We start from the raw sequence: 15989 nt of genomic DNA on the forward strand, positions 1-15989 counted from the left end.
GGGCACCTATTGACTGTCTTGGATAGAGGGGGCATAGATATCAGTATTCAGGTTGTAAGTGGGTAAGGATCAATGAGTACTAGAGCAACATACATTGCAATTTATTGAGAACAAGTGTACTGAAAGTGTTTTGTCTTATGTACTAAACCCTAAATTGGCAGCTCTAACAAGGGACTACCTTGTAATAGGTAATTGCAGTTAACAGAATTAATCACACTTAATTGCACTGTTAAACAATAGAATACCAATTGAAATGTATTGAATATTTTTGGATATTTTTCTACATTTTCAAATATATTGATTTCAATTACAACACAGATTACAAAGTGTATAGTGTTCACTTTATATTATTTTTATTACAAATATTTGCACTTTAAAACAAAATAGTATTTTTCAATTCCCCTCATACAAGTACTGTAGTACAATCTCTTTATCGTGAAAGTGCAACTTACAAATGTAGATTTTTTTTTTGTTACAGGAATGACTCAAAAACAAAACAATATAGAGCCTACAAGTCCACTTGTCCTACTTCTTATTCAGCCAATCGCTAAGACAAAACAAGTTTGTTTACATTTACAGGAGATAATGCTGCCTGCTTCTTGTTTACAACGTCACCTGAAAGAGAGAACAGGCGTTGGCATGGCACTTTTGTAGCCAGCATTGCAAGGTGTTTACATGCCAGATGTGGTAAACATTTGTTTGCCCTTTCATGCTTTGGCCACCATTCCAGAGGAGATGCTTCCATGCTCTTTAAAAAAAATTTAAAAAAAAAATGCATTAATTAAATTTGTAACTAAATTCCTGCGGGGGGGGGGGGAGAATTGTACGTCTCCTAGTCTGTTTTACCCACATTCTGCCATATATTTCATGTTATAGCAGTCTCAGAAGATGACCTGGCACATGTTGTTTGTTTTAAGAACATTTTCACTGCAGATTTGACAAAACACAAAGAAGGTACCAATGTGAGATTTCTAAAGATAGCTACAGCATTCAACCCAATGTGTAAGAATCTGAAGTGCCTTCCAAAATCTGACAGGGATGAGGTGTGGAGCATGCTTTCAGAAGTCTTAAAAGAGCAACACTCCGATACAGAAACTACAGAACCCGAACCACCAAAAAAGAAAATCAACCTTCTGCTGGTGGTATCTGACTGACTCAGATGATGAAAATGAACATGCGTCAGTACGCACTGCTTTGGATGGTTATCGACCATAACCAATTATCAGCATGTCCTCTTGAATGGTGGTTGAAGCATGGACATATGAATCATTAGTGCATCTGGCACATAAATATCTTGCGACGCCGGCTACAACAGTGCCATGCAAACACCTGTTCTCACTTTCAGGTGATATTGTGACCGGGCAACATTATCTCATGCAAACAAACTTCTTTGTCTGAGCAAGTGGCTGAAGTAGGACTGAGTGGACTTGTAAGCTCTAAAGTTTTACATTGTTTTATTTTTGAATGCAGGTTTTTTTGTATATAGTTCAACTTTCATGATAAAGAGATTGAACTACTGTACTTGTATTAGGTGAATTGAAAAATACTATTTCTTTTATTTTTTTACAGTGTGAATATTTGTAATAAAAAATAAATATAAAGTGAGCATTGTACACTTTGTATGCGGTGTTGTAAGTGAAATCAATATATTTGAAAATGTAGCAAACATCCAAAATTATTTAAATAAATGGTTTCTTGTTTAACAGTGCAATTAATTTTTTTAATCGCTTGACAGCCCTACCTTGTAGTAATGCCCTAGGGGCCCCATCGTGATAGCATCATGAAAACACAGAGACAATCCCTTCCCTAAAGACCTTATAGTCCCCATTAAAACAAGAACAAGCAGCTACAGAAACTACTACCATGTTGTTTATATAGAGTTACTGTTGTGACTTGGAACTATCAAGCTGTGCACAAAACACCCTGCTCCCCTCTGCTTTCACATACCTTAAAAAAAATAAAATAAATAACCCTAGACTTCCTTCCTACTTGAACTTGTTTTCCTTCTTCATGCTGGACTATATCCACCACTTCTGGAGTTGGCTTCCAGTTTCCTTTAAATGAAAAGGAGTGGTGGGTACAGTTTTTGTTTAGAGTATGCCATCTTCAGGCTGCCAACCACCATGCAGCTGGAAGGCTGGAGAATTTTCACTTGCTCTAGGTGTACAGGGCCAGATGTACAAAAAGGGAGGGAAATTCCTTAGCAATAGTGTCTGTTACTTTATCCTTTACTCATTCCTTTAAAAAGTTACTGTGATATGGAGTCTGACCTTTAAAATGAGAGTACTCAAGACTAATCTATCCCTTTTAGCATGTGATGTTGTTTCATTAAATGATAGGTACCTGAGCATTACCAATACATGTGAAAACACTTCATGCCCGATTCTTTAACAGCATTCTTAAGGTTGCTGAAAAGCAGTCTTGTTCTCTACCTCACGATACATAATCTGAGTATTTGTCTCTCTCTAATCTTAGGGATCTTCCCCACCTGAAAATGGTGTTCTAGTTTTTGGTTTATATATAGATGGTGCACGATGGAGTCCTACTACACATGTGCTGGAAGAACCCTTTCTTCATGACAGATTTTATCCACTCCCTGAAATAGTGTTTTTACCACAACAGGTGAGAGCAAAACCCACATCAGAAGTTAGCTATCTGTTGGCTATGCCATCTACAAACAAATCTAACTTTTATGCCATCACTTTGGGCTGCCCATGGAAATACCAATGGCCTCTTCCTGTAGTTTGTACTTGGGTAAAATGCACTGTGCTCAGTGGAAATTTTGCATTCGTAAGAACTGGAGCTGATCCCTGACTTAGAAACTACCCTGCCTTTTCCCTAGTTAACATAGGGGATCTAGTCCTATTCTCACTAGCCAAAAATTGTTGGAGTACATTTTCATTTGGTTTAACTATGTACCTGCTATGAACAATTCTCTTGTGTCTGGATTATAATTTTTAGATTATCCAAACAAGACACACATGTCCAGATGAGGAACAAAGAGAACTAATGCATTATGAATGTCCACTTTACCGGACTCCTCAAAGAGCTGGAATCTTGTTATCTACAGGTCTGTCCACTAACTTTGTAACAACAATCAGTCTACCAACCAAGAGAACTTCCAGTCATTGGGTTACAAGGGGGGTTGCAATGCTGTGCCAACTGGATGACTGACAAATTGAAAAAACAAAACAAAAACAAAACAAAAACCACCATTTATTGTTCATGAAACCACATCTTATCTGCTGCATTAGGAGTACTAGTAGTCAGTCAGCTAGTTACTGTACAAATATGATCAAGATAATGTAGTACCTTCAGCACTCCTTGCGTTAAATAAATGTTATTTAAAAATCCGTAGTTTGATGTACAGCATGACACTGTTCCTACTTTGGTTTTATCCATTCGCTCACCAACCTGGTATCTGATTATTCATCTGAAGCAGTGTGTTTAAGTTTTATAACATCTCGGTATAGGCTAGACAGGAAAGTAGAGCATTCTAAGTAGCTTTATTTATTATTTAAGTTTATGATTGAAATTAAAGAACACAGTTGTTAACTGTTCCAAGAGAAGACCTTTTTCATAGTATTAAAAGTGTATTCCTCACTTCCATCCATGGTAGTTTAAGTGTTTTACCAACGTGTGGTAGCTAGTGTGGAGTTATCAGCGCCCACTTCAAAACGACAGGGATAATCTTCATGTTATAACTGATTAGAAACTACTACTTCAGTTTCTCTTGTGCATTCCAGTTTTGCCAGGTTTAAAAAGAGCAGCCAGATTATATGGACAACTGATCTGGTATGAGATCTTTTTCACTTCTCCATTTTAATAAAATGTATATTAATTGGCCTCTGCACCATCACCAGAAAGACTGTGCAAATAGAATTCAGTTACTTATATTGATGCACAAAATTAAAACTTTGTCCCAACATATATTAAGAGTACATGTAAATCTAACACTGCTCCCCACCCCAAAGCACACAGAAGGAAACAGAATTAGGTACCAGATTCTTCTTACCCAACAGCAGGCTGACCAACGGTCAATGCTGGGCCTCTTTTCTCTTGCAAGGACGTCTTACCATTGAAGAGAAAACTAAAAGGCACTATTTCATGGACAACCTCCCCATTATGTACTGCATGATTAGAAAAATCTCATTCTCATACATAAAACAGAGCACAGCATTAGCTGGGCATGGGTGAGATTAATCAAGCAAACTAATGGGGTAGGTGCCTCTCACACGCTGAAGATCCACACTTGTTACAAATGTGAGTTACTCCTGATTAAACCAAAAATGTGAAGAGGATTGTTTAAATAACTCTGCTTAAAGGGTCCAAAAACTTGCTTATAGAGCAGGCCTGAACAACATGCGGCCCAGGGGCCGCATGCGGCCCGCGTGGGCTCTTTGTGCGGCCCATGGGGGGAGAGTAGGTGGGCTCACTGTGTGGCCCGCGGGGGAAGGAGTGTTTGTTTCTGTGGGGAGGGTGGTGCTGGGGGGGGGAGGGATTGTTTCAGGGGGGCTGGGTGGTGCTGGGGGGTTGTTTCTGTGGGGCGGGGGGTGTTGTGGTTCGGGGGGCTGCGCGGTGCGGGGGGGGGGGGGGGGCGGCGGGGCCAGGGGGTTTCGGCCCTCAGCTGTTTTCTTTGGAGTAGTATGGCCCTCGCCGCTTTACAAGTTGTGCAGGCCTGTTATAGAGCTTAAGTGCTGCCATTAGTGAAGGGCCAAGAAAATTTTTGCAAATAAAACACCATTTGAAATTTTGTTTCTCTTTAGGTATTATACAAATGAAGATTCAGCTGGCACTGTTTTCTTAAAAATGCAATTAAATATATAAATAAGGGATCAAAATTTGCACTCTACCACTTTTTAAAACAATTTTATTTCAGTTTACAGGTTGTTTGTATAAAATGCTACTTAATCAATTTTACATCAAAAATATGAGTGTACAGAAGAAATTGAAGTTGATATATTCTCATGTCTCTGAAGAATGGCATGCAGACTGTAGAAAGGTTGCTAGTTTATTTTTCAGTAGCATAATTTAATCTCATTTTTAAAAGTGGCACTTTTAACCACGTTTTTTTCCAGAAATCAAAATAGTTGGTGTTAAAATATTCTCCTTACAACAGCAACCACATGGACCTGCTGAAGCTGTCATGATCATGTTGAACAAGTTATGCTACATTCACTAAAATGACTCAGCGCATTTTAAAAAAAAGCAAACACTAGCTTTTCAATTATATCACTATTTTTAAAACATCCAACTATTCAACATTTTTAACAATTGTAGTTTGATAGGACCCCTGACTATGGAGTACCTAATTTCCCTCCACAGTGCAATTAAAATTCAAGACCAATGACTTACTAAATTTTTGTTTCTAAAAAAGCTACCAACTGAAAGACAAGCAGGATAAAACTAGTTCTCCAAGTTTCATTAATGCAAAATTACCTCAGCACTCTCCCAGCCTTATTAAAATTAATCCACTTACAGTCAATCAAATAAAAATTAACCCTTTGCAGTGGGATAGAATTCCATTCTTGGGATATAAAGAACATAACTGACAGAAGTAGATACAAAATATATACGCTAGATAAAAAAAGTCAAAAATATATACAAAAATATATTAGAATGTGACAAAGATTCATGTAAAATTGACTTAAATAGAAATATTGAAAAAACTTTGCTATTTGCAACAGTATAAAAGGCAAAACCTACATTTGAGGTAGTAATGCCAGATTCACAAACTTTGGATTGAATATATTTTCTACATTTTCATAGCATATTTGTCAACAATATTTAAATGAATACTTCAATTAATTTTCAAGACAATCAATACATTACTTTACAAAATCCTTAAAAACATTTTTTTAAAAAAATACTGGAAATGGTTTGTTTCTCCCTGTTCCTAAAAAAAGCTATTGTATCTCACATTCTCAAACACTGTACAGGAAAAACATGAAGGTTTTATAATACAGTCAATGGATCCTATGGTACATTAAGAACTATTTTACAAAACTCAGAGCAAACACACTGTAGCTAATTTACTTCATAGTGTGTACTACACACCACACCTTATAATACCTTCCATTTATCACTGAATGCAGGATTATGGTTTTTAGCTCCTCACCGCTGGGAACCAGCAAGTGATTGAAGAAGAGTGAGCTGGATGGAAATCGTATTCCCTTAATATAACAAAAACATACATCACATCACAGTGCTAAATTAAATGAACTTTTTCTAAAAAATGTAAACTCAGTAGATTAAGGTTTAATTTAAAAAATTGGGTCCTCAAGAATAAAAAGAAACTTACAAAACCTTACAATTTTGATTGGGTTGTTAACCCCAAAGCTTTGCACCCTACAGTTTTTGTTTTGTTTTTTGGGGGAGAGGGGAGAAGAGAGCACATTTTTTCAGGGGTAATACTGAAAGTCAGTTAAATATGTGAGTTATGTGAACTGTCTATTTCCTTCTCTTTTACTTATTCATACATGACAAGGTAACTGGTTTATTCTAATTGAATACACTGTGTAGCGTAAAATGACTAGCTGGTAAATATTTGGAGAAGGCTGGCTAATAATCATATTTGTTTGATCACATCTTTAAGAAAAGCCTAAAAATTTACCAAAACAGACCAAGTGCAAAGGTATGGGGCATGTTTTTATTTGCAAAGAATCTGTAACTGCAGACGTAGTTTGCAACACAAGTTCCTGGAGTACCTTAGTAGATGTAAGGAAATATACGATATGGTACACGTTGACAGTACCTTTCCCATGCCAAGCCATATTTTTTCTTACACTGATGTTCATCACGAGCTTCTCGATGAATAAGCAAGCAGGTGAAATAAATCACGTAGAAATATGGCAAAATATGATTAAAACCTGTAGAACACAGTTGGAAAGTCATTGTACATATAGCAAAACTCAGAAAAATATGCTGGTATTCAGAGTAAGAGTAAAAACCTTGAAATACAAGTCACGATACAGATATTGGGTTCCAACTAGTAGGTCAAACATTATACAAAAACACAACATTTTATCTATACCAAACTGTATGGCATGTGCTTGCTCTGGCCTGTGAGCATCTTCAAAGAGATTGCATCTATTTGTACAGTGCTGAACCCCTTGTTAGCACTCAATTATAGGATATACAAGACTGCTATGGCACATTTTGCAGGCGGTTTGTCTATACTATGGACTAACAATTTGTTTTGGAGGACAGGTGTAAAGGGTGCAAGGAAGAAGGCGTTTTAGTTTTGTAAATCTGCTCTCTCTGTTTTATGTACACATGTGACAAATTTTACAATGCTTAAAAAGCAAGTAATTTTGCATTAAAGCTCACAAACACACACTTCCTGTAGGCTAAAGCAAAAGAGATATTCAGGCAGAAAAATGCATTGAGAGAATATTTCAGTATTGTGAGATGCATACAAAAGCAAGGACATGCAAAGGTAAAGTATCCTCCCAATACCTAAATCTCCAAATTTAAGATAAGAAAGACTGCTGACAGTGCTCTTTAGGTGAACTTCACTATACTCAAAATATTTAAAAGCTGAAATAGTTTATATTTGAACCTAAATGTTGAATTTCCATACTTTCTGAAGTTTGGATGTTTTTTAACATATGTTTAATAGTGGAAGATTTAGTCAATTTTAGCTGTATCCTAATTCCAAGGCATAAACTTTGGAGCTTAAAAAAACTGCTCAGCAACAGGAGTTCAACATATAGCCTCCTTCATGTGTGTTTGCTTCACATCAATTCATTTGGATATACTCTGTTTTGAAATCCTGCCCATATCTGGTGACACTTGTCCCTAAACAGCGGGAAACCCTGCCTAATAAAGTAGTACTTCCTCTAGCTCCATTTGTAAACAGCATAGTCCAGCTGGCAGCCCCAGGACAAATGAACGAAGAAGGGGCTCACAAGTCAGCCATCCCCAGAAGAGCACAGGTAAAGCGAGAGGAGTCAGAAGTTTATCTAAGAACTAAACTTGGTTCAAAGGGGTTATGTAGTGCGAAGCCAGATGTCAAATCAGGCTTATTCCACTGAATTTAAACTTTTTGTTAATTACAGACAGACAGTCTAGTGTCTTAAATAACTATTGGCAAATTAGAAAATGTAAGTCAGTTGCCAAAACACATGCACAAGTTTTTAATAGCAAGCACTTTAGTTTCAGGATCTTACCACATGGTAGGGACCAAGCCAGAGCCATCATAATATCACCTAGATAGTTAGGGTGACGAACCAAACCCCACCAGCCTGTGACTAGAAGACTTTTTCCAGCTGCAGTGGGAATACATTTCAAGTCTGCATACAGAAAGCAGGGTATAAAATAATGTTTAAAATGTGCATATAAATAGTACATAATTGAGAGATACTGTATGGAAAGTAGTAAAAAAACTTTAATGTTAAGTTAGCCAAAAGATACTTACGAGCCAATTTGGGATCGTTTGGATTCCTCCGAAATGCATTTTTCTGTGAGTTTGCACCACGGAAAATGTAATACCCAAAGACTAAAATAAAGAAAATAATATTTTCATTTCATAATTGCAATGTTTCAGTAAACTTTTCGATCATCAAAATACCCTCTTGTGCAATCACAAAATTATTTCATTAGGCACACAGTTATAATTACCCAGCTCTCAAGAGTCACTCACTAATGGAACTGAAATATTATAAAAAAAAACCTTGGGTTTCAAATGTTAATGTGTTTCATATTGTATCTGATGCTTTATACATAAGTATAGGATATTGGAGAATCTTTACCAAGAACTTTGCCTTTTTACAAGTTTCATTTTTAACATGATGCTGGGTTTTACATTTCTATTAAATAACCCACAACAGGTTCTCATATTCCTCAGCAGTACACCTATTTTGGGAAAATACATGCCCAATATATCATTGCAAGTAGATGTATGTACAAGAGACAACATTCATAGTTACATCCTTTTTTATTACTCTCCTCATATATACTACTATTGTCTTACCATGTTTACTTGCCCACTTTCCCCAGGCAAGTAAACTTTTAATAGAAGAGAAACTGAATTCATTTAAAAAAAAAAAAAAAAAAAAAGGCTAAAGAGTAGATGAGATGTTGCACCTGGGCCACTACATTTTCACTGTATGTTCTTGAAGTTTGCATTGTACTACTATGTACCCTAGCACTTTGCTTGCATAGAACAATTGATAAAAATGTAAGAAAGAAGAAGAGGGATGGGCACAAAGAAATTTAAAGGAAAATGGGACAATTTTCCAGCATATTAAAAATTAAGCATTTATTCAAATGAAAGAAACCTAAACATTGGAAAGGAAGGGGAAAAAAAAGATGCATTTTGCATCTCTTGGGGGTAGCAGATATGAAGTAAAATGAATGAATAAAATTTATAAGTGTTATTGCATTTCGAGGAGCTCTCCCAGAATTCTGATACATATGGGCTATTCTGTTCCTCTCTGGAGTGCAGTTTCAGGAGGCAGTTCAAAGCTGTAGCACAGCCAGTGCTAGCCACACTCATGCTCACCTGCTTATGCTTCATACATTGGATGTCAGATGTGCCTTACCATTTTATTTGCAGAGGATAAAATATTTTAGATCTTCAGCTAGACTGTTCATCTCATAGGAGAGACTGAAAGGAAAGCCCATCTGGTCCAAAAAATTATCTAGATGGATTTCTGTAGCCCAGCATCTCCCACAATTCTGATATTTATGGACTATTCCCCTCTTGTCTGCAGTTCAAAGCTGTTGCCTAGACTGTGCTAGCCACACCCCTTTTTCCACCCTGCTGCCAGATCTTCTGTCTCCACAGCAGCAAAGTGACAGTTCACTTTGCTCCTTACTTTTCTTTGCCCGCTTATTATTTTATCCACTTTTTTGGACAGTAGCAAACAGCCTCTTTGTTTTCCCTCCATTGGATCTGGTCTCAGTCACCCAGAACCAGCATTGCAATACCTCCCTGCTACACTCCTTTGCCTTCAGTCATGCATGACAAACACCAAACTAAATCAAATGGTATTCTATCTGTGAAGCAGCTTTTACAGGTTCTTTGAATGGCAAATTGGGCCCTGCCTGTTTTTAGCCAGGTAAACCTTGCACTGGTAGGACATAGGGCTTTAGGTCAGGCATGCATGTTGGTCCCACTACTCCACAAAGCCTTAACTCCTACACAGAAAAGCCCAATCTGGAGACTTAGGGAGCGACTCCAAGGAGGACTTCATCCAATCAGCTGGAGGGGTGGGGAGGGATGCTGGGGAAGAACAGGACTGCCAAGAAAAAAACCTTAAGAGGAAACAAGTCTATGTCCTTCTCTATCCCCCACAAAAGTCCTAAAATGGATCCCGAGTTCACTGGGGAGAGAAAAAAGGCTCATTCTTGGCTCTCCTTCCCACCTCAAATCAGGGAACTCTGGCAATGAAACCCCATCCCCCAGGCAAGGAGAGTGGGACCTGGACGCAAAAGACACCAAGTGAGACATATTCAGAGGGCTTGCACAAAGCAAGCCATACTCTGGCAACAGCCAGGTGGCAACACCTGCAAAGCAGGTCAAAAAACCTTAAAAGAGCAAGGAGGAAAAGGTATTTGAATACCTCTTATGGTTTTTTATCTCTGTTCTCAGTCAGCTCCTCCTCTACTGAGGAAGGGGAGCTCTCAGATTCAGGCTTTGAGCAGCACCCAGGGAAAAAAGCAACAAAGGCTTTCTGCCCTGAAATATTTGAAATCATGCAAAAAAGTTACATCCACAATCCAGATCCAACCTGAGCGGTTGGGAGAGGACAAGTCGAAAGGCTAACACCAGCCTTGTAAATCTTCACCTGAAATACCAATCCTGCTGCACCCATCCTTCGATAATGTGATCAGAGAGGAGTGGGGAGGGAGCCCTGATAAACTGCAAGAACCAAAAATTGCCATTGCGGATATACCAAAGATTGATGCTGCAATGGCATCTCTAACAGAAGATATGGTACCCCTGTCCAAAGGGGATATTTGCCCTTAGAAGGCGCTTTGAGACTTTGTCGGCCACCTATAGAGTATCCCTGACCAGCTACATAGTTTGTGAAAGAACGACAATGTCCAGACTGGATGACCTTAAGACCACGAAGAACAGAGACTATCTTGACTTCAGGTCTACACTTAAGAAAATTTCCCTAGCAACAGCCTTTATGGCAGATGCCTGAATGGATGCAATGAGATTTTCAGCGAGAGCCATGGCATCCAGCTCTGGAACCCTGGAAGGTTGATGCTCACTCCAAAGAAATTCCATGCTCATCTAAATTTAGAGGCCTTCTCCTCTTTGGAGAAAAACTAGACAAAATATAGGAGAAACCGCTGCCAAGCCGAAACAGTCCTTTCCCCCCTCAGCCCTCTAAGGAGGGACCACAAACCCAGCAAGTCAAAAACACTATTTGTCCATCCTCCTCACAAAGGTACCAGGGGAAAACCCTGGAACCAGAGATTGGGTGGAAAATCCAAAAGGTGGGTCCACTGCCTTTAAGAGCCTACTCTGACAACAAACAAATGTGCCTACATCCAGACTGAATCTAGGAAGCAGAATTTCCCAGTTCTCAGAAGTATGATCTCTATCAAACTAAAGACAGTGGGTGAGGGAGGCAGTTACTTCTTCAAACTAAAGGCTCCACCCCATCCCTTGTACATCCAAACCCCCATCAAACACAAGCTGGTGTTAAACAAAAACTCACATTTCCTGGGCATGGGAGCAATAGAAAAGTAGCATTCTTGTCTCAAGGGGAGTTCCTTGTTTCTGTGGATCTAGCAGATGTAGATCTCCACATTCCCATATGACCATGCCACCACAGACTGCTGAGATTTGCATACCAGTACCAAACACTTTATTTTTTAGCCTTTCATCCACCCCCCTTTACCAAGATGCTGGTGGTAGTAATAGCCAGGCTCAAATCTGAGGGATCTCACATGTCCTTATCCCTTCCTAGATGACATCTTGATCAGAGCTCTGATCCAAACAGCAGCACACAGTGCCACAATCTGAACACTAGATCTGCTTCAAGCACATGGATCTGTGATAAACACCAAGAAGAGCTCCTTCATTCCCTCCCTTCACAAAGACAGTTTGCCTGGGAGTGGAAAGATTTATCTGGTAAAAGGTCTGCCCATCACTAGACAGATTCGACTGGATCCAAAACTTGATATACATGTTGGTAAAGTGTGCAGGCCAACCATAGCTTAATGTCTATAGCTACTGGTCCTCCTAGTTTTATGTATAGGAATCATCCTATGAAGAAGGTGCCTTATCAGGTGCCTCCAGGCCTCTGCCCTGAAAGTATGGACCCACTCATCACATTGCATGCAAAAATCAGGCACTGGTTCTGAACCAGGTGCTGAACTCTCTAAGATGGTGGACGATCCCATACAACAGTGGTTCTCAAACACAGGTATGTGTATTTCTGGGGGTATGCAAAGATCTTCCAGGGGATACATCAACAATAGCTATATTTGCCTAATTTTACAACAGCCCATGTTAGGTATCTAAGTCCCCCTCATGAATCTATGAACATGAATTTATTCTTTGCAGTAATTACTAGCCAAAAAATATCCCCTCTTAAGCAACTCATTAGTTGCCCAGAGTATGTTCAGGTTTTTTTAGTGTATGTAAACCTATAATACTTAATATGCCTACTCAAGAACTATTGTAGTAATGGGGGCCTCACAATTTTTAACTTATGGTGGGGAACTGAGACAGAGATTAAATGACTTTCCCAAGGCCACACGGGAAGTCTGTAGCAGAGAAGGGAAATGAACTCCAGGCCTCCTAAGTGCCCTAACCACTGGACCATCCTTCCTCTCTCAGAAAAGGAAATAAAGATTAGCTTTGTAATTGTAAAAAAATGTTCATGACTTACTATTCAGAATAATAATTGCAGAAGCAATAGGCCAAGAAATTTCACTAGGATGATTGACTAAATAGAAGGCTTGTAAACTGTAGACAAATGGAATCCATACCAAATCTCCAAATGCTAGCATGAACCCAAACCCATCGTGGGTAATGTCCATTGTAGTCAAGATAGCTTCCTAGAGAGATTAGGAGGGAAATTTACAATTCATAAAAAAAGCACGAGTACATTAGTCTGTCATAATTTAACTGGATATGTTAGCAAAAGTTTAATATAGACTGAAGGGAATGTCAGTTACCTCATTCCAAAGAGCATCCACCACATAGAGAAGTTGGAAACTATTAACCAGTATCATTGACAAAGATGGCACATTACGATCCTGTACCTTCATCTCAGCCAACAGCATTGCCAAGTTAATAACAACCTAAAAAGAGTCACATTTCACTACAAATTTTGCACAAATTTAAAGGCACTTATTTCTGCTATGTTATAGTTCATTTTTAAAAGTAGACTGTCTGGCAATTTAGACCCAAGATCTAGGTTACATTTATTGAGAAAAAAGAAAAAAAAAAATCTACAAATTTCACAAAAAGGTAACTCATTAGTAGCCCTGGTTCAAAAAAGTATAGCCTCTGCATAGTCTCGCTTTTAGAATGCTTAATACCAGCAATGTGATAGAGCTGTAAAAACTGTTCCCGTGAGATCTGTTTTAATCATGTCTTTCAATACACAGCTGTTTTGCACATTTTCTCCTCTTTCAAGCTTATTATATTTCTTCACCGCAATTAAAAGTTTTCATATTTAATAAGATCCAAGCAAGTAAAACAAAATGGTTAAAAGTACTCATACTCACCCAGCCAATTAAGCCCGGACGCATCTCACAGAAGTATTTGAGGTCAAAATTTCCAATGCGAGGGTTTAATTCACGTCCAATGAAGAAGTCATAAACAAAGTTCCCTGCAAACAAAATGCACATGCTTCTAGTAATCACTTTCTGTCTGTTCCCCACCACCTTCCTCTGACACTTATAAAACAGCTATTACTTTATCTGTTGTGAAAAGTCGTGCTGTAATCCTAAAACGTGAATTAAAAAAAGCTATAATGGAATTTTTCCTGAGAGCCCCCATATGGTAAAAACATAAGCTAAGTCTGCCTAATAATTTCTTGAGGAAATTTTTCATCTTTTATTCCTCCTTGAAGTTTGCCTCTTCCATAAACTCTGCTGTCAGGAGAGCTTGTGAACTTCATTTTCTGTGACACAGTGACATCACAACCCCCATACATACTAACTAAACTTAGCTGCTCCTACCCTTAAATTCCCCACAGCACCCTGCACTCTGTGCTGGATAGCAGCAATGTAACTTCAGCCAAGAACATGTAGCTGTTTTAATCAAGAAAATGAAACAATGCATAAGTGAATAAATTTGGGGGGGGGGGGAGGGAAATGGGGGGGGGGGAAATGGGAGAAGAAAGATAATACTATATGCATATGCTAGAAGGCAGAATTCTTGTTAACTTTTGAAGATGGACAAGGAGGACAGAAATGGCTCAGTTGGCAGGTAGAAAAAAAATCTTATATAGAAGAAACATAAAATACCATTTTTAAAAAGTCACCTTTTGAACGCTAGAACTATACTTTTAGAAGCACAATTATTGTGACAATTTCTCATATTCCTTCTGTTCACTCCCAAGCACCAGCAAAAAGCCAGTAAGCTCAAGTTTTCAATAATTTTCTTGTTTCACTCATTCATTTTGTCTGGTAACTCCCCTTGTTAGTCATCATACTGCTATTCCATTAGAAGCAATATGTCAGTTTAATGTCGTGTTATATACACACACATTTCTGCAGTTAGCCAGTAAGGTCTGACGTTCCCCCCCCATACCCATACTGTTACAAGTAAAAGTCAAAATTATTACTATCATAACTGTATGTTGGGGGAGGGGGGAAGTCTACCTTTATTTGTACATTTGGTAAATTTGCGCATAGTCAATCTTTTCCCCCCAATTTATCACTGATCCTGCAAAAACCTGATGCATATACTTAACTTTGCATAAATGAGTAGTCCCACTGGAGTCAAAATATCCTTCCAAAAACTAAATTAAACTACTAGATTTAAAAAAGGATGCAGCCAAGTACAAAAAACTGAGTTAAAATAATACATTGAAATTCTCCCCTAACCCTGACTTCCCACTGCCAATGTTTCTAGTTTTTGAATCAATCATTTTCTCCCTGCTCCTCCCCACAAGCTTTTGTTGAAACCTTTCCAACAACGAGGTAAAAATGACTATACAGAACACTATCAAATGCTGAAAACTGCAAAAGAAAAATAATTTTCCTCTCATCTCTAAGTACAGGGCTACATAAAACACTTCAAATAATGCTTCTGAGTTCATTATGCAAAAAAGGCAACTAAATTTGAGGTGCTATGCAGAATCTGTATCTTTATTAAAAACCATTCAATTTGCAATATAAATATGAGAAATCTAATAATTAGCCAGACTGTTATGGCAATTATCCTAAAATGTACTTAAGATTTGATTTAGCAAAGATTTCTTTGTACAGTGAAAGTGTAATAAAACAGAAGGGAGGAAAGGTTTGAAATATTATTCACACACTTACCAGAATTTCCACCAGGTGACAGTTCTTCTTTAGGTGCTTTCAGGGACCGGGCATAGAGATAAATGCTCAACAACACAGAAAAAATTGCAGCAGAGACTGCAAACTGCAGAAAATGGTCATATAAATAATGAAGCTCAATTTCAAAATATAAAGAATTTCCTACAGTGGCAGCAGTCAGGACAAAAGCATAAAATCCTTTAAAAAACACAAACAAACAAAAGTTAACAAATAAGCCAAGTCAAAAGATAAACTTTTAGTATGAGTCATTCATTACATTTGTGCATGATTTTGTGAAGTTTTGAAAAATAAGATTTAAAGATACCTACAATGACATACATTATCTAATTTTAAAATCATGTGTACATGTGTCCGACTTCCGCTAAGCATTTAGCAGAATCAGGGCTTCCATGTATATGCATAGCAACATGCATGTAACAGGCCAAGCAGAGGTCATGCTGGCCAGAAGAAGAAAAGTTTTTTTTTTTTTTTTTGTTTTTTTTAAAAGGAGTTTTCAGCCACAG

At 38.1% G+C, this 15989-nt stretch overlaps 2 protein-coding genes across 3 annotated transcripts in view; one reads left to right on the top strand and one right to left on the bottom strand.

Moving 5' to 3' along the window:
* The window catches only part of DNAH14 (dynein axonemal heavy chain 14), a 499756-nt gene extending 496222 nt beyond the window's left edge, over positions 1–3534 (top strand). The window contains exons 84-85 of the mRNA XM_034764559.1: positions 2476–2622; positions 2962–3534. Coding sequence (XP_034620450.1) covers positions 2476–2622; positions 2962–3174 — 360 coding nt within the window. The 3' untranslated portion in view covers positions 3175–3534. The remainder of the gene's footprint in view (positions 1–2475; positions 2623–2961) is intronic.
* A 1319-nt stretch (positions 3535–4853) lies between these two features.
* LBR (lamin B receptor) overlaps positions 4854–15989 on the bottom strand; it is a 43056-nt gene continuing 31920 nt past the window's right edge. For both annotated transcript variants that reach the window (XM_034764678.1, XM_034764677.1), the window contains exons 8-14: positions 15469–15663; positions 13702–13805; positions 13147–13272; positions 12858–13026; positions 8420–8500; positions 8172–8294; positions 4854–6869 (exon numbers count right to left, since the gene is read on the bottom strand). In XM_034764678.1, coding sequence (XP_034620569.1) covers positions 6709–6869; positions 8172–8294; positions 8420–8500; positions 12858–13026; positions 13147–13272; positions 13702–13805; positions 15469–15663 — 959 coding nt within the window. In that variant the 3' untranslated portion in view covers positions 4854–6708. The remainder of the gene's footprint in view (positions 6870–8171; positions 8295–8419; positions 8501–12857; positions 13027–13146; positions 13273–13701; positions 13806–15468; positions 15664–15989) is intronic.

This window comes from Trachemys scripta, chromosome 3 (assembly GCF_013100865.1).
Source record: "Trachemys scripta elegans isolate TJP31775 chromosome 3, CAS_Tse_1.0, whole genome shotgun sequence".
Lineage (NCBI taxonomy): Eukaryota > Metazoa > Chordata > Testudines > Emydidae > Trachemys > Trachemys scripta.